Source organism: Eschrichtius robustus, chromosome 5 (assembly GCF_028021215.1).
Source record: "Eschrichtius robustus isolate mEscRob2 chromosome 5, mEscRob2.pri, whole genome shotgun sequence".
NCBI lineage: Eukaryota > Metazoa > Chordata > Mammalia > Artiodactyla > Eschrichtiidae > Eschrichtius > Eschrichtius robustus.
This window is the reverse complement of record NC_090828.1, coordinates 126,088,694-126,110,938: the sequence shown is the minus strand read 5'-3', so window position 1 is coordinate 126,110,938 and position 22,245 is coordinate 126,088,694. Positions and strand designations below refer to the sequence as shown.

The following is a 22,245-nucleotide window of genomic DNA, read 5'->3' as shown; positions in this document are numbered from 1 at the left end:
TGTCCATGATTATACAAATATATTTTTCATGTTTTAACAATAACAACAAAAAAAGTTGGAGGAATTGTATTATCGATTTGTAGAACCAGAATAAAAATTTCAACCTCTGGCCTCAGTCTAGTGTTCTTCCAATGTAGCACGCTCATGAAGTCTGACATCAAATCAGTGTTACAGATTTTAATTCACTTGGCCAACCTCTACACATATATAACCAAAGGTGCTATATAAAGAAGAAATGATATATAATGACAGGAGAGATGTAAAGAAATAAAGAGCACTGTTTCTATCATATTATATACATCAGGAAACATACAGGAAAAGTTTAGAGTCTTCCTGTTTCCCCAAACAAGTTTAAGCTTAAAGCAAAATTTCTGAGCTTCACATTTTCATATCAAATAGTTAAGAACATCTTTATTAAAGTATGCATGAGACTGTAATCTGCAGCTTTGTAAACATGTCTTTCAAGCTTGCTTATTTACTATTCAACCATCCTAGATGGAAAAGACATTTATGACAATACTAATAATACTTTGTTGGGCCAGGAGGATGAAATCTTCAATGCTTATCAATTTAGTTCTGTATCAAAAGATCTTTGAAAAAACAAAGTGCAAAACAGCATACATAGTAAGCTCCTATTTGTGTTAAATAAGGGAGCTATAGTCATTTCTATATGCACAGAAAATTACAAGGACACGTAAGACATTCTAACAGTGTAATGATGAGAAAATGAGACAGGCTAGTGTGGGAAAGAAATCTACTTTCACTATGTACTCTTTGGTACTGTTTGAACGGTTTTTTTTTTACAACATTCATGAAATACTTTTTCAAGTAAAAGAAGATCTTTGACCCTGATACTATTACCACTACAAGACATACAGTATGTTCTTCACTCCCCCAAAGAATTAAGAGTCACATAAATGATCAATATAATTTTAAATGTCCAGATTCACTCTAAATAAAAACTAAAGTTTACTCCCCAACTCTATCTTTATATTAAAAACAAACAACAAAAACAATTAAATTGTTCTTCAACTTTTGGACAGAGGTATATATATTAACCCTGTGTGTTATTTTCACGGATAATGACGTTCAAGTGTTCACTGGTATTACTGCTTAAGTTCTAAAAGCCTATAAAACATCTCCCGTTTTAGTCTTCTATAAATAACTGGTAAAATTTCAAGTTCATAAGAAATTTTCTACCATATACATTATAGAGATTTCAATGAATCCTACTATCTCAACAGAAATAAAAAAGTATGTAAATATATAAACACAAAGTAGAATGACACTGCTTCTAAAAAAAAAAAAAAAACAGAAAAGGTAATTCAGTTTTAATTTATTTTCATCACTTGTTCTTCATGATCCAGATATTTTAAAATGCAATGAAAATTAACTTTCCATGATATGTCAGGGACTGGCACTAAAAAAATTTTCAGACTGCAAATGAGTTATACAAACGAAAATACCAAATGGAGATCCAGTTATCAAAATGAAAGCACTCAACATATTAAAAGTTCACAATTATTTGTTTAGAGCACATAAAAAAGTCAGCTTGCTAACCAACTGTTGTGATTTTTAAAGAACTACTGCAGAGGTTTGAAGAAAATAGATTTATTAGTTAACTTATAAAGAGATTAAAGAGCTTGAAACAAGTATTAAAAAGAAATTTGTGCCTTTATTAGAATGGTGTTAGGCTTTAAATATACCAATTTGGGTAATCAAATTATTCATTTTTTAATAAGAAATGACACTGCAGAACTGCAATACTGGTCCAACAGTCTTGTCTTTACTTTTCCTTTAAAGCGAGACACAGAATGCGAGTAATCAGAAAGCACTAGCAGGCATCAGTTAATCCAAGATACTAGCTTCTTAGTTCCAAAAGCACTTGCAAAGAAAACCATTGGGGGGCATAGGGTATGGAAGCACTTCCTAATAACTGGAATCCCATGAGTGTGTGTGTATGCCAAGTCTCACAGGCTATGTTTTGTATTTATCCTTTACTTGGTCACTTTTTTTCCCTCAAATACTAGTTTTTCTTCGACTTTTTTTCCTCAAAGTATAAAAAGTATGAAATATAAACAAGCTCTTGCATTGCACACTTCAGAGTGTACAATTCAAGCATTATAGAGCTATCTACATACCGATAAATCCCATCAAATCTTGGATAATTCAATAATATACAAAATAGCAGGGCACAGAAAGAACTAAAACCCACTTCTTTTTGTTACACGTAAGATTCAAATATTCAATCTAAAGAAAAACACTTAATCATTTTGGCTCTCCTCTACATTCGCATGTTGATATACTTATTAAAATATTCCTGTATAATTACGTTTGGTCTTACTATTTCAAGTCAGGTTTACAACCTCAAAACCAGCCATCCAGACAAAACAGGTAATCAGAAAGATTATTTCTTCCCCACCTCCCTAGCCCCAGTAACTATGAAGCCAATTTTACGACATGACTCCAAACACTGGATTGTGACGACAAATGCTAGGTCCAATTTCTTCGTAATCCTTTTTGGTGTGGCATACTTGGTAGAACTCAGGCTGCAAATGAAAACATATATTTTGGTAAAGGTCAAAAATTTACCACTCTTCCACATGCTTTGAAATAGATTTGTTAAATCTAAAATGTTTATTACTAGTCCATTCATGGTACTTGAACAAAGCTCAGAAATTCTAGCAACCATGACTCAAATTCAGCTTTAAGTCTATAACCAAAACTGAAAAGAAGCACTTAACTCGAGTCCCTCCATCCCCCTCCTCAACACCTGTTTCTCCTGGGATTTTGAAATTCTGAGGAATGGAAGGTTGAATCTCAAATGCCCAGACCATTCCGTTGAGGCTTTCCCACACTGTACAGTGAATCAAGAAAAGCAGCAGCATTAATCTAAATTACAGATAAACTACTCCTAGTCATGCTACAAAAACTTCTAGATTAACCTGTTTTCCTCACTCATGGTCTGATATGGAGAGACTATTCCATGCTCTGTTATCTCATTTCTCAAAGGGCAAAGTTTTTTTTTTCTTTTTTGTATCTTTATTGGAGTACAATTGCTTTACAATGTTGTGTTAGTTTCTGCTGTATAACAAAGTGAATCAGCTATACGTATACATATATCCCCATACCCCCTCCCTCTTGAGCCTCCCTCCCACCCTCCCCATCCCACCCCTCTAGGTGGTCACAAAGCACGGAGCTGATCTCCCTGTGCTATGCGGCTGCTTCCCACTAGCCATGCATTTTACATTTGGTAGTGTATATGTCAATGCTACTCTCTCACTTCATCCCACCTTCCCCTTCCCCCTCTGTGTCCTCAAGTCTGTTCTCTACTTCTGCATCTTTATTCCTGCTTTGCCACTAGGTTCGTCAGTACCATTTTTTTTTAGATTCCATATATGTGCGTTAGCATCTGGTATTTGTTTTCCTCTTTTCTGACTTATTTCGCTCTGTATGACAGACTCTGGGTCCATCCACCTCATTACAAATAACTCAGTTTCGTTCCTTTTTATGGCTGAGTAATATTCCATTGTATATATGTGCCACATCTTCTTTATCCATTCATCTGTTGATAAGACACTTAGGTTGCTTCCATGACCTGGCTATTGTAAATAGTGCTGCAATGAACACCGTGGTACATGTGTCCTTTTGAATTATGGTTTTCTCAGGGTATATGCCCAGTAGTGGGATTGCTGGGTCACATGGTAGTTCTATTTTTAGTTTTTTAAGGAACCTCCATACTGTTCTCCACAGTGGCTGTATCAGTTTACATTCCCACCAACAGTGCAGGAGGGTTCTCAAAGGGCAAAGTTACACAGTCAACTAGGTTATACGGCACAACTGAAGACAATTCAAATTAAGGAAGAAAATAACTTTCACCTCTTATTTTTAAATGGTTTTCAATCCAAGGTTGTATAGTTTTCAATAATTCAGATAAAAGTTCTTACATTTTATTTAATACTCTGTGCACTACAGGATAAAGCACCATTATTTCGTAGGCTAACAATGTTAAAATATCTTTTAAAGGGGTTTTAAGATGTTTTGGTTTGGGGAGAGGGATCTTAGTAATTCCCTTTATTCAGTTTAGAACATCATACTTCCTATGTGATGAAACATAACTCTTAATGCTTTTAAATATTTGCACAGAAAAAACAATGACCTTCTGATATCCGTATTACCACAGGGTTAAAAGATTTTTCCCTACAGATAAATTTTAAAACTTTAAAGGCTCACTCTAAAAAAAAAACAAACAAACAAAAAAAACCAAAAAAAAAAAAAAAAAATCCAAATGAATTCCACTTTTTAAAATACTGTGTACATTTCTATTCAGTAACTTCCCTGTACAATATTATATCAAAATTTAAGAAATTCCTCTTGTTCTTTTAAATTGTATAAGTACTGATAAGTTCTTTTATCTTAAAAAAAAAATCAAATTTTAAAGTAAGCTTCATCTCACTTACCGTGGAAGCCAGCATAGATCCTCCAAACCAAACTGCATATCGCTGCATGTGGTGTGTAATGACTTGTACATCAATAGGTTTTGGCTATAAAAGGCATAGTAAGATCAGTTCAATGGTAAATTCATACAACAATTTCCGTATCATTTAACCTTAGATGTACGTACTCAAAAATAAATAAATAAAACTTTAAAAGATGTGGGGGGAGGGGTACACACGGCAAAACAGAATACAACAAAAACAAATTAAGCTAATTTTATTATTTTTTAAAAAACATAACCACACTGAAGTGAGGGAAAGGAACTAACGCAGGTAACCTGTGAACACAATATTATGGCCGTGTCCTCAGGCCTAAGAAAAAAACTAAGCAAACACTGAACTTCAGTTAGTGGGTCTATTTCTCACAGTGGTATGGATTAACAATTCTGAAACTACTATATATGTATTCCAGGATTGAGCACAAACAAATGTACTATAGAAAATAGAAGCCAGGTTTCTTACTGTCAGGGAAGAACATTACAAATACGGGAAGGTAGAAGGCTAGAATGAACCTTATGGTGTTCTGGAACTTGCATTATCAGTATGAATCCATAGTTTTTAATTTATATAAATAGAGCCAACTAGATATAGATGGATACTCACAGGCATCCTAGCTCTGACTGCCAACAAGGCCTCAAAGCAGTGACCCCTCAGTAGCAATGAATATACCTAGTGTCCAAATCTTGGTGTTTTTTTTTTTTTTTTAAATTGAAGTATAGTTGATTTACAATATTGTGTTAGTTTCAGGTGTACAGCAAAGTGATTCATATGTGTATTTTTTTCAGATTATTTTCCATTAGAGGTTATTATAAGATATTGAATATAGTTCCCCATGCTATACAGTAAATCCTTTTTGCTTATCTATTTTATGTATAGCATAAAACTTTGTTTCTTAATAGCATTCCCCACTAAAAGGAACAAGGGTACGTTGAAACAAAATGGCTGATTACAAGACTGGAGAAGAGAAAGTACAAGATGAACCTGCAATATCTTGCTGTTCCAGAAAGTAAGGAAGTACCTGAAGAATACTGGGGCCACAACAAAAGGAATAAAAACCACCTTTGAATGATTCCTACTGGCCAAAGCTGAGAAAATTTGAACATCAAAATTAATAATAGTATGATGATATGTTGATATTATATCACAATGATATTAATGATACAGCCTATAGAATAACTGAGAAATCAGGAGTTCATAGATATTACTTAATGAATGAATGAACGAGGTGGAAGGAAATACTCTTCCTTACAGTAAAATGAGACTATAAAACATAGAAGAAATGACGGAATTTGCAAAATACCATTTGGCCGCTACCACAGTAATGACTATTTTAGGAAAGAAAAATGGATGTTAAAACCAGTGGGTGAGAGTTTGATGAAAAACAGGATAGTTACATAGTCTGAAAGTATCTCCCCATAAGATTCTTATTAAATACAAAGGAAAAAATAACTTTATAATAGAGGAACCTGACAGACACTTAACCAGGTAATCAAAGTTAGCATATGGGACAAATCATATCACGTGTCTAGTGATACAATGCACTAAAAAGAATACAACATCACTTCTGCGGTATTACTGCCAAAAATGCAAAATCTGAACCTAATCATAACAAAACATCAGAGAACCCCAAACTGAGAAAGATTCTGCAAAATAAGTTGCCTATACTCTTCAAAAATATTAAGATTATAAAAGATAAAAAACACGAATACTTTTTCCAGATTAAACGGAAATGATACAGAATTCAAACATGTGATCCTGGATTGAATCCTAGACCAGGAAAAAAAATAAATAAATAAATGTATTTTTTTCCTTTTGCTATAAAGAACAATAACGGGAGAAATTTGAACCAGGTCTACAACTAGATAAAATATTGTGTATCAAGGTTAATTTTGTTGATAACTGTAATGGTCTATTTTTAGGAAATATACACTAGAATATTTAGGGGTAATGGGCCATCATATCTGCAACTCATTCTCAAATAGTTCAGAAAAAGGTGTATGTGTGTATTTGCATACAGACATATATTTATAAAAACAGAATAAAACTAATATAAAATGCTAAAATTTGGGGAACCTAGGAGAACAACATATAGGAATCTTTTACTAGATTTTGCCAAGTTTTTTAAAGCATGAAATTATGTCAAAATAAAAAATTTTTAAACTTACATGTCATAAAAAGATCTGGCTTTTTTTGTTTAAAAAAAAAGCTGTTTGGCTGCCATTTAAAATTGGATTGACAAGAAATAAAGCCAGATTTAAATACAAATACATAAAGATGTTATGAAGATCTATAAAAATGACTACTGAGTAAAATAAAAGGGAAGGAGGCGGAGTACTCTAGTATACAGGTTTTTCCTGTATAATTAGATATGTCAGCATAGTGCTGACATCACTGAGGGAAAAAAATCTCTCATTTCTTATTTAGAAATATACAAGAAGCTTAAAAATATTTTAAACATTTTTACTTTACTGAAATATTGTTTTCAAAAACAGCATTTCTTTTTTCATTTCATGTATCTGTAATGAGTCATTACAAACTAAACAACTACTTTTTACTGTACTCCAAGGGATAGGTTTAAGATAATCAAAATTTAGGGGCTGAAAACAGTCAGCTGTCATGCAATTTCTCAACAAGCAGCAATACAAGAGTGTTGTAGTTTACTTTTAAGTAATTTTGAATGACTGTGGTAGTCTCAGATGGAGCCCTCATTCTTGGTAGTTTTCCAAGTTGAATAAAATGTGTTTTACTTAGAAACATATCCTCTGAATCAATGTTTTGCTTCAATATCCCACATTTAACGAAAATGGAACAAAATTTACTGAAAATTTGTCTTATAAATACATAAAGCAGTCATCTGAGAATTTAAGGCTAATTCTGACTTTTTGCCAGCAAGCCCAAAATTACAGGACACGTAATAGAAAGGTTGTTTTGCTGAACCACCAATTTGATTTCACACTATGAGGCTGCTACGGGAGAGGCTAGAGGCTAGAGTCTGTGAAAGCAGGCTTGACCACACAACAGCCTTTCTCTCTCAACTCTGCTTTGCTGTCCTGCTGTAAAAAGTATTTAAAATTTTGTGGACCCATAAAGAATATTATCGCTGGAATATGCAAGGAATCTACTGTATATAAATTATCTGTTTGAGACAGATATCAAAAAAAATCTCTCTCATGGCTATAACCAAGAATATTTTCCAGAAATGTAGGTAATATCCTAGAGGAATGGAATGACCGAGAATATCATGGATATGAATCTATAAAATTAACCACGTTCCATCAGAATACCTCAGGTTCCTCTTACCTTTCTAAATAAAAGAAAGTTGACAGACATTTTGCATTCCCAATATAATAATCAAGGCACCCTCAACCTTCCCACCAATAACTGAGAAAACCAACCTTCAATCTACCACCACTCAATTCCTCACTTAATTTCAGCCTGGCATCTACGGTTCTTTTCAAATCTCTTTGCAAGCGACGTCCGAAGTCCCTGAACATGGTTGAACCTCCAGAGAGGACAATATTCTGTATTAGTGGACAAAATAAATAAATAAATACAACTTTTATGTAAGAGAAAGAAGAAAAAGTTTAAAGATACAAGAAATGGTACTAAAATCCTATTATACCCCTTTGAAGACAGGTGTTTTTAAATTTACATTCACCAACAGAGAGAAAACAAAGAAGTTTTTTAAAAAGTATGACCTAGAATAACAATTTTGCTGTAAATACTGACCTTGTAGAGAGGACGTCTGACGTCAATAGGACAATTCTGAATTACTTCATCTACAACTTCTGAGATAGGCTGAGTAAAGTCTGGATTAGCAAACTGAAAAGTAAATTGGACATATGACAGAGATTAGACCACTACTGACTTAAATATCACAATGAAAAATTAAGAAAGTTTTCAGTTCAAAAATAAAAGGACTTCTAAAAACCATAAATTCTGGTCTCTGATTCAAATTAAAGACACTGAAATCAGAGAGTTCAGAAGAAATCAAATTAAAATAATGATCATATATACCATTTCATAACCAGCAGAACAGCAAAAATGTAAAGCCAAACATATACTATGAGCTGGCAAAAATCTGTGCAACACTTTACAATGCTGATGAGAATATACATTGATATAAACACTTTGGAGAACAATTTGGCAACATCTAATAAAATTTAAAATGTACCACTACTAACTCCACTTCTTATAACAAACCCCAAAGAAACTCCCACACATGTGCTATTACATAAAGGCGTAAAATTATAGCAGCTTTGCTTCTAAGAGTAAAAACAACCCAGAAGTCCACCAGCAGGGTATGAAATAAATAAAATGCTGTGCCGTCAATCCTCATTATTCATGGATTTGGTTATCTGCAAATTTGCCTACTTACTAAAGTTACCTGTAACCCTGAAATCAGTATCTGCGGTGCTTTCACATGGACGTGCGCATGTGCAGAGCTGTGAAAATTGGAGCTGACTGACATTCACATTCACAGCTCAGGTGGAACAAGGCAACGCTCTGCCTTCTTGTTTCAGCTTTTATACTACAAATAAGTGTCCTTTTCATGATCTCTTAGTGCCACAGTTTTCCCATTTTTGTCGGTGATTTTGCTGTTTAAAATGACCCCCAAGGATAGTGTGAAGTACTGTCTGCTGCTCCTAAAGCACAAGAAGGCCGTGATGTGCCTTATGGAGACAATACAGTGTTAGATAAGTTTCATTTAGGCACGAATTACAGTGCTGTTGACCCTGAGCTCAATGTTAATAAATCAATAATATCTATTTCAAAATGTGTCTTTAAACAGAAACACACATAAAACAAGGTTACGTGTTTCAGTGACAAAAATGTTGTAGCCTGAGCCTCACAGGAACCTAACTCCGCATTTCCCTTAGGAGCAGTGGCTCAGCATTCACTAATTCAGTGTTTACAGCAACTTTATATAACATCTACTGTGAATAACAAGAATGAACTGTAGTATTCACAGGATGATATACTCATAGTCAAAATAAGCAATTTCCAAATAGTGACACTCGTTTTTTTAAACTTGAATGATTCCATATATGCAAATTTTTTTAAATATATATTTTTTATGGATACATGTACATTTAAAAACATAGACTGGAAACACACTAAATTCATGACTGTGATTACCTCAGGAGGAAGAAAGGATGAAAAGGAAGTAGAGAAAGGAAAGGGTCTGAGGAAGGTATTCTTTCTGTAGTTAATTTCATTAAAAAAATGTATGAAAAATGTTAAAATATTAGTTATGTGTTTATTTGGGGTGGTTAAGTACATGTGCATTATACAATACACTTTTCAGAATATTTTTTTAACAGACTGGCTAGATGGGTAGGCTTGAGATGGAAAGTTGTTTGACAATTTAAACTATTACAGAAATGGAATGAGGTTAAAGATAATAAATAATTTAAAATTTAATTTTTATATATAACAAAGAGGTCTGACACAAGGAGAAACAATATTAGGGAAAGCTTCCTTTTTACCCATCATTTATTTTTATATGCATGCCTATAGCCCTCCTAAATCAGGCCATATATTTCCTGAGAGGAACCACAAAAAAGAGAAACATAAAGAAGTTTTCAAATGCTGGATCTCAGAATTAAACTTGTATTCTGAAACAAAGATCTCATTTTACCAAAATTTTTCAAAAATATGTGTAAGTTGCCATGTCATTAAAATTGGAAAGGAAATGCTAGAAGGGATTTTTCCTAGATTAAAATAAAAGGTCAGAATCTAGCTCTAATTTGTCAAAAATAAATAGGTATACTTTATTAAATAATGAATACAATTTAAAATATTGTCTAGAAAATGAGCTGCCAACAACCTCTCTTGGCCTCTCATTTTTAGAATTAGGTTGTCCTAATGGGAGAGACAACATTCCTTTGTTCATTAAACTGATTCCATAACTTGACTGATAATTATCAGGCATGTGTCGATTTTTCACAATCTTTAAAATTAGTTTTAAGTTATTTAGAGGGTGGGCACACAATGGAGAGATTTAATGTTACCTGAGTAATGAAGCATAATGACAGAAAATATTTTAATTTACATAAAGTAAAATACCACTAACAAAGGTTCTACTGACCTCTACTACCACAGTAAGAGAAAAGAAACTGGCAGCCAAAATCTAATTTTCTGAAACATGCTGATGAGTGTAAGAAACCCTAACAGGGATATACAGTGGGTATAAAAATGTGGCTCCTACTGAGTCTCAAGAACCCAACCTACAGACTAGAGAATGTTTCATCTGTCCGAGGTGGTCTGTATTGTATTCTGTGGAACAACGGGAGAATACAGCTCAACTTGGCTGCCTTCCTATGCCATTCATAGACAAGCTCAGGTTACAGGCAGGGAATGAGCAGCAGAACTGGAATCCCGAAAATGTTATCTTATCAACTTGCTGATAGAAAACCTCCAAATTCTCTGCTGGTTCTTTGTTAGCCATTTCTTCAGTACTTAACCTAAAACAGTAATATATACACACACACACACACACACACACACACACACACACACGCACACACACACACACACGCACATGAGATTAACCTTCCTGGAATTATTTTTCTACCTTTAAGACAGTTTGTCTGCTATACCATGAGCAAGCAGAAGGCAGGGATAGGGTCATTCATTCCTGTGCTATGTACCTGTGTGCCCTTCTCACAGTAATTTTTAATCAGGAATATGCAAAAGAAAATACTTATAAACCTTTAAGTATTCACATACCCTGGGATCTACCCACAGAAATTCTCATTTAGAAAGAAATGGAGTCTGATTTGAAAATATCTTTTGAAAAAGCTCACGGACTACTGTGCTGCAGAACCCCAGGTGAGAACGAGTAGAATAATATACAGTAAAGAAGCAAGCAATGAATATTTCTTTAAAAAATTTAGGAAAAAAGAAAAAATTAACAATAAAGTGTTGGAGATTTATTCGCTACTTTAATACTAATAGGCTCAACCTAGGGTCCCTATTAATATCTGTAGGCCTTTTCTTTCACTTTCAGCAAAAGGATTAGTCTTGCCTAACTGCTCCTTGATCAGGTCTTAGGATTACTGCAAGTAGCTCTCAAGGAAGACATATCTTTTTTCTCTTCTGAAAAATTTATAGGGAAGGTACCCAACTAAAGCACAGCAGCCCAAAGAGGTTTGTGAAAAAAATCTTCCTTTAAAAAAAAAAATGAAGTGCTAAACCCATTCCTTCTAAAAAACAGTTCTTTCTACTATTTATGATAAATTAGCAGTTCAATAATAAATATCCCCTTATTCTTTCACACATTTTATCTTCAGTGTTCAATCAAGCTCAAATGCCCACACTTTCATCTAACCAAAACAAAACAAAACAAAACAAAAAAACTGAGCAAATCCTTCAAATGACAGAAATATCTAAAATTACAGAAGAATCTTAAAATTAACTTGGGAAGTGACAGTTCAAACGATACAAAAAACAGGTCTATTCTTGGAAAACGTGGTGAACTGAACACACACATATCTAATCTTGCTCTTTCTCTATTAAAAGCACCAATAAAGAGAATTTTTTAAGGCATAATCCCCAAAGTATGGAGAGAACAGAACAGGAAGAAACAGCAACAAAATTTGGTAAAACAGAATCTGAAAAGCAGATGGATAAGACCATGTACTCCCCCTAAAGCACTTAATAAGTCATCAGCAGGAAAAGCCACGAATCAAGCTGTATCACAAATCCCCCAAAGAACTAGCTGTACCTGTCAGCACTGAAATTAAGTTAGAAGGAGGGCAGGGAGGAAGACTGGCAGAAAGTCTCTCTGAGGAGCAGTTAAAGCCCCAGATCCCCTCCAAAGAAGTCTATCAAATGCCTCCTCATCATCCAAGGAGAAAACTGGCTAACCTATTCTCTAAAGAGAATAAAGCAGAGTGCCAGGACTCTTTACACACAACTGAAAGGAATGAAAGCAGCAGGATTTTAAGTGAAGGTATTCATGCAGCCTACTGCTAACACATAAATACCAACCTTCTTCCTCAATTTGGCTGCCAACCTTTACTCTCTAGGCAGGAGTCTTCTCTGGCCACTGGATTACCCGAAATGATCTGAAGAAACACACATAGGGCTATCCTCCAAAGAAAAAGCCACAGTCAACAAGTCCCACTCACAAAGCTTAGATTTCCAACAGGCTGAGTGTCCCCCTCCTAAATAAGTGATCCCCTAGAGTCTCGAGCATGTAAAATATAGGAATCAAAACAAAGAGAAAGGCAACTTGGAAGAAAGCAGAAAGAAGAAAACTTAAAAAAAAAAAAACAACCTCTGACTAGTATCCTCAGAGAGCCAAAAGATATGCAACCATGAAACAAGTACACAGTAGCATAAAAAAGGAGTATCAAAAGCAGAGGTAGGGGAAGTTCTTGAAAATTAAGTATGTTACCAGAAATAAAAAATTCAATAGAGGGTTCAGAAAGCAAAGTTGGAGAAATCATCTAGAGATCAGAACAAAAGCACAAAGAGCAACTAGAAGAGAAAAGTAGCACAGCAGAATGCTAAGGAACAAAGCGAAGATCTACAAGTATCTATCTGGAGAGGAAAAAAAAAGGTCCTATACAAGGTTTAGAAATCAGAGCAGTTTTTCACTTCAAGTTATAATGGAAAGCAATCAAGCAGTAGCTTCAAAATGCTGAAGGAAAATAATTTCCAATCTAGAATTCTACACCCAAACTACCAAACAAGTGTGAAGATAAAATGAATACATTTTCAGACATGCAAGGTCTTAAAAGTTTTCATTTCCCATGTACCCTTTTTATCAGGAACTCTATTGGCAGATGATCTCCACCAAAATAAAGAAGTGGACAGTAAGAAAGGGAAAGACATAGGACAGAGGAAAGAGGGATCTAACTCTAACACAAGAGAGAGGCAAAGGGAATCCCCAGAATGATGGTGAACTCTCGATCAGGTGCGCAAGGAAACAAGTTCAGATTGGGACATATCAGATGCTCTGGAAAATTAAACTGATGAAAAAACCCTTTGCATCTGAGTATGCTGAGAAGACAGATGCAAAGTGAATTAATGACAATTATTTTAAAACTAAGTGGACAACTTATTAATGACTCTGTGGGAAAACAAAATACTAGACAGGAAAATATTTCATGGTAAACTACATGGCTCACATCTAAATAAAATTTGTGTTCACCAACATATTAGCACTGGATTTTTACCTAACTGAAATTACAATCTAACTATTGGGACAAAAGATTATGAAAAGGTACTGTTTGTGGTGGAGACAAAGGGAGGAAAGAAAAGGCAATCCTCCTCTTCCATAGCTAGAAGTTGACAAAAATGTCTAAAACTGAAAAAACTTGAAGTTGCAATATAACCAAAGCTATTCGCAGCTATGGATGCAATCACCAAAAGAATCAACTAGTAAGAGTATACCTCTAGAAAAAAATTGGGGAAATATATACAGGGCACTCCTACTTTTTGCTAGAATTTAAACAACTAGGACTTTTTAAACAATGTGCGTATACATAACTAATTTTTTTTTAAACTTTAAAAAAGGGAAAAGAAAACAGATTTCTCATAGAAGAAATTTCAAAGAGAATAAAAGCTATGGAGACGAAAAGATGTTTCAAAGTTTTAAAAAACAATGAAGAAAACTTCTTCTATCAAACAATAAAGATTACTTAAATTAATTTAAAAAATTATATATGAAACCTTAAACAGCAAGATATATTTTCATCCAGACAACTATCCCTTTTCTAAGCAATATGACACAACCAAAACACATTTTATTTACGTATCTAATGTTTCAAGGTTTTTAAGACAGTCAAGATGTTAGCTAAAGATACCTGTAAAGAGTATTTCACTCAAACACTTCTTCTTTTGAAATCCAGGGTATCGCCTATCTTCCATGCTATTATCTATCTTGTGGATCCTATTCATCTAAGACTCTGGTTCAGAATCTTCCATAATACTCTAATTCCTGTCCTCAACTTAGGGTTTTAACATCTCTCTCCAACATTTCAACTTCAAAACAACTGATGTTCCTTAACTCAAGTGACCTTTAATCCACTTCTACTTCAGCCACTCACATACACATGGCCCCACTGGAAAATCTGCCCTGATTTCCAGCTACATGTGGTTCTCTCTCTGCATCCTCTGGAATCCCCAATACAAGGACAGAGGGAAAGTACAAGGAAACTTAAATGCTCAAGGATGAAAAAAGGAGGTAAGGAAACAATAAAATAATCCAACCCTGTTTGGAAAACAGAAAAGGGACCTCACATCCTAAGTGTTTCCAGAGCACCCTGTAGCACCTTCAAAATTCCCAGAAATTGAAGGTATAAGAAACTATATAAGGAAAGAAATTATTATAGAGAACGAACAAGGACCTACTATATAGCACAGGGAACTACTCAATATTTTGTAATAACCTATAAGGGAAAAGAATCTGAAAAAAGAATATATATATACATATATATATAAATAACTGAATCACTGTGCTGTACACTTGAAACTAACATGATATTGTAAATCAACTCTACTTCAATTAAAAAAAAATGCTAGGTGGAAAATAAAGAAAGAAATTGTTAAAATTCTCTACATGGAATAGTGACACCCCCAGGTTCCTTTCCAGACCTGGTATAACCAGGTAGTTAACTACAATGTCCATGAATAAATGAAAGAAAGAATATACGAACAAACAAAATGACACAAATGAAGAAATGAGGCAAAAATTTAGGAAAAACTAAATTTTAAGAGAAAAAAAATCACATTACATTACTGCCTCAAAAACAAACAACATTCATGGGTATAATATTATAAATACTCTCATACTATTGATTTAACATAACAGCCAATAACATAACATAACAGACAGGCTAAGAGAAAAGAGGTTCTAGAAACAAAATCAACTGAAAGGAGGTTACTAGATAAACTACTTACATTGATATATCAAGAAACAGCAGTATAAGCGCTGTATTTTGAAATCTGGAAGTAATTACCAAGAGTAATGGCTAAGTAAGAGCTAGTGGCTGCCCTGCACATCACTGTCAGTGTTATCCGACTTCTAAAACCACGCGCACGTATCCTTTTTTATTTAAAGAACTACAAAGAAAACGTGCTGTCTAAAATCTGAAAACTCCTGTACACTTGTCTGACAACAGTGCCCTACCCTTCTGGTGCTCACTCCTTTGCTCCCCATTTCCAACTACATGCCAATTCATCATGACCTCCAATCCTTGCCGGTATCCCTCACTATCTCTAAGTAATTCAGCCTTCCGGATTCCCTCTCTTCTCTGGGCTGCACCACTTTAACCTCTGCCTTGGCAAAGCCCTTTGCTCCTTTCCCAAAACTGCCTGGTGGGGTGGGACGGGGGGCGGGGACGACACCATTCTATGACTACAAGTTCTGAGTATCTAATTTCAGTGGTGCCCCACGACTAGTAATACAGTCACCTTCTCAATTCTCCTCAAGAGTGATTCCAAGTCACTGTTCTCTCCCAGCCCTCGACCTTCTGTCTGATCCCTTCTCCAAGACAACAGCTTGATTCCAGTTCATGAAAAATAATTAAAGCTATGCACTATGATGATAAACTTCTTCAGCTATGTGCCTGCTCCTCTAACCCTTTCCAGCTCCACACTTTCCTGCACCCATACTTAACCCTTTACCTCTGTCCCTGGAGTAACCCCTCTTAAAAATAAAACTAACCTCAGCCTTCTTACAACTGACTTCTTACCAGTTCCCTGTAGCCACTAAGCTTTTCTTTTACAGCCGCCTCTCACGATGCCCACACTGACAATTCCCAGAGCTTTACCCCTCACTGATGCCACACACTGCCTCTATCACACAATTCCATTGAAACTGCTCCCCTAGGATCACCACTAATCTGGATGCTAAAAACCCATGGGTATTTCTCAAATTTCCTCTATCACCTCACTGTAGCAACTGGCACTATTTAACCTCCTCCTTCCCTGAAACATTCACTTCTTTCAATGTCAGCACCGCAATCCCTTGGCTTGTCTCCTTCCTTTCTGTATTTTTCAGTATCCTCTGCAGGCTCCTCTTACTCTGCCTGTCTATAAAGTGTTAGTGTGCACTAAGGCCCCATCCTTCCCACTCCACATTCTCTGCCTGGCCAGTCTCTTCCTTTGCACCATATATGGTGATGACTTGACATCTATCCTCACTCCAGGACACATGCCCCAGTTCAAAACCCTTAGAACCGAAGTGTTCATTTTCAAACTTTTTAAAAGATGCATAGTAAACTCACCTCTTTCTACCTTATCTATCTTCTCCTTCCATTTTCCTAACTTCAGTGATGGCAAAACATTGAGTTGCTCAAGTTACAAACCTGGGCATCATCACAGATTCTTCATATTCTTACTCCCCTCACATCTAAGCAATCGGTAAATCATGTCGATTCTATTCTTTCTCTCACCTCCTTTCTCATTCTCATTGACCTACTGACTTTTTTTCATCTGGGAAACTGCAATAAACTCACCTGTTTCCAACACAATTCATTCTGTTCCTATCTATCCAACCCAGAGCAACCAGAGTGACCTTTCCCATACCATAACATAAATCTGTGCCATTTCCAAGCTGAACATTTCTGCACAAGCACAGAATCCAGTAAACTCCTTTGCATAGCATTTTAGTCTCTCATTAACACCTATCTGGATCCATCTCCTACCACTCTCTTCCTTTATACTTTATTATCTAGCTCTCTTACGCCCCAGACCTCTACCCAGCTTTATATATATAGTTCTCTGCCAGAAATGTACTCCCCTAACATACCTGCCTGAGAAATACCCATTCATCCTTTCTCAGTTCAACTGCTATCTCCTCTAAGAAGTTTCCCTGATTCTCCCAAGCAGACTTAGGTGCTCTTTCTTCCCATGCCCTCACCAGATACATGCATTCATTAAGCAACTATACCATTTTTTAGATATTCATCTCTCATTCTTTCAGCTTGATAAGAGCAAGATAAATAATTCTTCATCTTAAATACACAATGCTTAAACTGAGATCATGAAAACTGTATTCACTTACCACTTGCTGACTGAGTAAACAATATTAAACAAACTATTCTTACTGCTGAACAAGCAGAATAGGCATTTAATGTTACTAATTCTAATACAAAAAGTTCTTATACTAACTTACTAGAAGAATTTTTCATTATGAAAAGCACATATTTCATTAATTTAATATAGCCTGTATGTGGCTAACACTTCATAAAGAGAGAAGACTATTTTGCTAATAGTTAAATATTTTGTTATGATAGTCAATTGAGGGTTCTTTGTATAATGGTTATTTTATATGGGAGGAGGAGGAGAGAGTTCTAGAACATCTCCTAAAATACTTTATTTAAATGACCATGAATTTAAGGGCTCCCCACCTTCCATGACCCCAAGTAAGCCACAAATATTAGACAAAAGTTTCATTTTTCTAAATGTATGAAATATAGTAACTGTTTACCCAGTTTTAACACAAAAGCAATTTTTTTCTTGAAAAATATGACTCACTATAGTATTTTAGTATACAAAAGAAAGTTCCTGAGATTAAGTCCTCTGATATAGTTGACTGATTTTTCTGCTGAATATTTCAAAACAATTCCATCTAAAAAAAAACTTACCTCTGGATGAAAAAATATTTCAGGTCCCAAGAATCTCTCATATCCAACATCAATGGAAAATTCTTTCTTTGAGATAGCATTGATTCCAGTATACTGTTTAATCCACTTCGATCCATCTGTATCATACTTGTTAAATTCTTTTACTAAATCTGGGCAGACATAACTATAGCGCTCCTAGAAAAAGAAATGAGTAATTTTTTCCTCTTGCTTTAGGAAAAGCAAAACAGAATGGCATATTTTCAGTAAACTGAAATCAAATGAATAAAAGTCTTCAGAAAATAAAATGAGCAAATGAAGCTGAAGAAACTTTTATGCTCGGATGTTATCGTGCGTGTAGTAAAATAAACAGCTCATCTCCTGTACATAAGCGAAGGGTTCACAGGTGAAGAGAATAAGATGTAAACCAAAGAGCCAACTTCTAATATTTCAGTGCTGTTTCATGAAAGCACTCATTAATGTCATCCAAAATTTTATGCTGTTTCAATAATTAAAAGAGTTCACATTTTAGAAAAAAGAAAACATAAAATACACGAAGAACTGGAGAATAAATAGTTGACATAACCACACAAATTAATATAGTAAGAGGTACGAGTTACTAGGTATAAAATAAGCTTCAAGGATATATTGTACGACATGGGGAATACAGTCAATATTTTAAATGAAATACAACCTTTAAAAATTGTGAATCACTGTATTGTACACCTATAACTTATATAATATTATACAGCAACTAAACTTCAGTTAAAAAAAAATTTTTTTTTTTTTTTTTTTACACATATAGATCTTCAATACCTATCTGGAACAAAAGATTATGGGCTAAGTGAGCAAAAGAAAAAAAACTGAAAATATAAACTATTCTTTTTTACTATATCACCTGCAAGGCTGATTCGCTGCATATTTGGATATACGTCCTCAGTAAAAGTTTTCATCAAAAATGCAGTTCAAACATGTTATAACTTTCTATCTGCAATTTGTGGACTCCTGGTTGCCAGTCTATTTCTTTTTTTTTTTTTTTGAAGAAAAACACACATCACACATTTCACATATTTGTATACATCAAGGATTCTATCCAAGATAGGTACAAATATTATTACTGATAATCAACACACATAATGGGAAAGAATACTGGAAAACAGAAGATAATTTGAATATGTCATATTAGGTCTTCTTTCTCCAAATCTTGGAAGTAGGAATTACATGGAAATGATGATCCTTAAAAGATACTAAGACTGAGCACTAGTATGCTCTAGAACAAATCCTTGGTGTTTTTGTTAATTTTTAAACTCCAGAGATTTCCCAAAGATGTTGAAACAGTAGTGTTCATATTAATTTTTTACATATTTAATTTTGATGCCACCTATCTGAGGTGACTTCTGGCAACCATTTACAAATTCCTTTACTACCTAGGAAGTAGTAAATTCCTTTTCATTCCTATCCTTTGATAAGCAAGGAAAACACTATAATCATGCAGACTGTCAAATATATGGAGTTATTTTTACCTGGGAAGTTTGCTTTGACATATTCAAAACATATGTGAGACCCAATGAAATTTTTTAGGTATGTTGACAAACGATAAATTTAAAAAGCAATGTTAAATATTTTGGTATTTTGCATGAAGCCCTGGTGTAGCATACAAATTATTAAAATACCTTACACAGCCTTCACATTTTTCTTCTATGGACCATATCACTTGAGCCAACCATTGCCTCTATTCTACAGCCAAATGAATCAATGACATCAAAAATTTTATTGTAACAGAAAACTGCTAGAATTAAAAATAAAGAAGTCAGCGAAAATTAAGATGTGAGGACTCTGAAGTGAACTAATTACAGGCATACCCCGTTTTACTGTGCTTCACCAATAATGTGTTTTTTACAAACTGAACTTTTCTGGCATCTCTGCATTATCAGATGACGGTTAGCATTTTTCAGCTACAAGTATTTTTTAATTAAGGTATGTACATTTTTTATAGACATAATGCTATTGCCACTTAATAGACTACAACATAGTGTAAATATAACTTTTAAACACACTGGGAAGCCAAAAAATTTGTGTGACTCGCTTTACTGTGATATTCGCTTTATTGCAGTGGTCTGGAACAGAACCCACAGTACCTCCAAGGCATGCTACCTTTATTTTTACTAAAGAGAATAATCACAGAAATGTATGTTGAAGTCAGTTGGTATAAATGTTCTTATATGTTAGTCCTCTCAAATGTGAAATGTGGTGAGAGTAAGCAAAGGGTTGATAATCTCCCAAAATTTCCTACAAGAAATACAGAGAAAAAACACATGTAATTAAGAGTAGTGGTTTGTAACTGGCTAACAAAAGTTTTTTTTAAACTACTGTTCTTGACTTAAGAATTTTTCATGTTCCTATTATAAACGTGATTTTAATTTTTAACTGAATTATATTCTTAACTTTTTTTTTTTTTTTTACCTTTACTGCCTTAGCAGTTTCCAAGGATTGCTCTGGAGGAATTCCTACTTCTCGGTCTCTCAGCAATTGCTGAATAAAATATGTTATATCTCGTCCTGCGATGGGAATGTGCTTAATACAGCTGCCAATCACATACCCTTCAGCCTAGATGGAAAAAAAAAGTGTCAAATTTATTTTCAAGGTTTTCAAAAATCAGTATCACCTAAATTAATCATTAAAGACCAATTTCTCAGATTACTGTATTTGTATCCTTAAGTATTGCTTTATCCCAGGAGAATTCTTCTAGTCTTTATTCCTCAACTGTATTCCTCAAAGTTAACTTAGCATAAAATTTATAATACTGTACAGATATTATGAACAAGAATGAACAAAACTTATGAACAAAGCTTAGATTTATTCTCCTACTGATAAGAGTTTACAACCAAGACTGAAATGACTCAACAACAAAGAAACAGTGAGTTTCAGAAGTATTAAAGGTTTTAGATAACAGACTTCAAATAGGATATTATTTTAAAATCTTCTATAATTTCAGCAAAAAATTTAGAGCGCATTGTAAGAAATTTGATCATTAACCCACCAGCTGGCTATCATTTTCCTAATGAAGTAGGTACCAACTTCACAAGCCTGAGGCAGTCCATGTACCATCAAAATTCCAAATAATTTAATTCTGCAGAATGAACTCATAAACTTACTAATACAACTCAGAAGTACAAAAATAATGTAGCAAAATTAAATTTCATTAACGACATAACATTCTTGTTTACGAAATGGTAAAATATTACTTGTAGTTAGACTATAATAAATTAGAGATGTTTACTATGAGCCCTAGAGCAAAAACCACCAAAAAATAAATGACAATAACAAAGAAATATATAGCATAGTTAATAAGTCAATAAAAAAAGATAAACTGAAATTATAAAAAACAGTCCATTAATTCAAAAGAAGGCAGGAAAATCACAGGAATACCCAATTCTTAATATTCTTACTGAAACTCTTTCTTTTCCAAGTTGGTAACTTCTTTTTGCAAATTACCTACTCTAATATTAATTTTCAAGATAATAATATTACTGTTTAATTGTGTAGATGTTAAGAAAAGACTGTGGTCAGGAAGAACAAGTTCAGATCCTAGCCCCATGACCTATGATTTGGTGATCTTAAGCAACTCAGTTATTTGCATTTTATAAATGAGTAAACTGAAGTCCTCAAAGGATAATGTAATCTACAGCATAGATCTTGAGGTTTAAATGAGAATTATAAATGAACATTTTAAAAATCTTTATGTATCTCTAAGCAACATACATATATGCATTATTTAATCCTCAAAACAGTTTTATGACATAGGTCACTATTATTGTCCCATTTTGGAAAAAAAAGGGGAAAGAATATGTAGCACTAAGAAAGAAAAATATGCCAACTAAATTATAAAAAGCCATCAAAATGTTGGACACATCCTAATTTCCGAGATATTAAAATATCCCCCGATGGCAATAAAATAAAATGTAGAATATCCATACAATGAAATATTATTTGGCAATAATAAGAAATGAAGTACTATACATGCTACAACATGGATAAATCTTGAAACGAGGGGCTATGTGAAAGAGGACAGTCACAAAAGAGTGACTCTAGGACTTCCCTCGTGGTGCAGTGGTTAGGAATCCACCTGCCAATGCAGGGGACACGGGTTTGAGCCCTGGTCTGGGAAG

At 34.2% G+C, this 22,245-nt stretch overlaps 1 protein-coding gene across 1 annotated transcript in view; it reads right to left on the bottom strand.

Annotated features, from left to right (window-relative positions):
• Positions 1 to 1,655: 1,655 nt before the first annotated feature.
• Positions 1,656 to 22,245, bottom strand: part of ACTR3 (actin related protein 3) — a 57,535-nt gene continuing 36,945 nt past the window's right edge. The window contains exons 7-12 of the mRNA XM_068545258.1: positions 20,540 to 20,683; positions 18,101 to 18,274; positions 8,226 to 8,318; positions 7,892 to 8,017; positions 4,461 to 4,544; positions 1,656 to 2,549 (exon numbers count right to left, since the gene is read on the bottom strand). Coding sequence (XP_068401359.1) covers positions 2,454 to 2,549; positions 4,461 to 4,544; positions 7,892 to 8,017; positions 8,226 to 8,318; positions 18,101 to 18,274; positions 20,540 to 20,683 — 717 coding nt within the window. The 3' untranslated portion in view covers positions 1,656 to 2,453. The remainder of the gene's footprint in view (positions 2,550 to 4,460; positions 4,545 to 7,891; positions 8,018 to 8,225; positions 8,319 to 18,100; positions 18,275 to 20,539; positions 20,684 to 22,245) is intronic.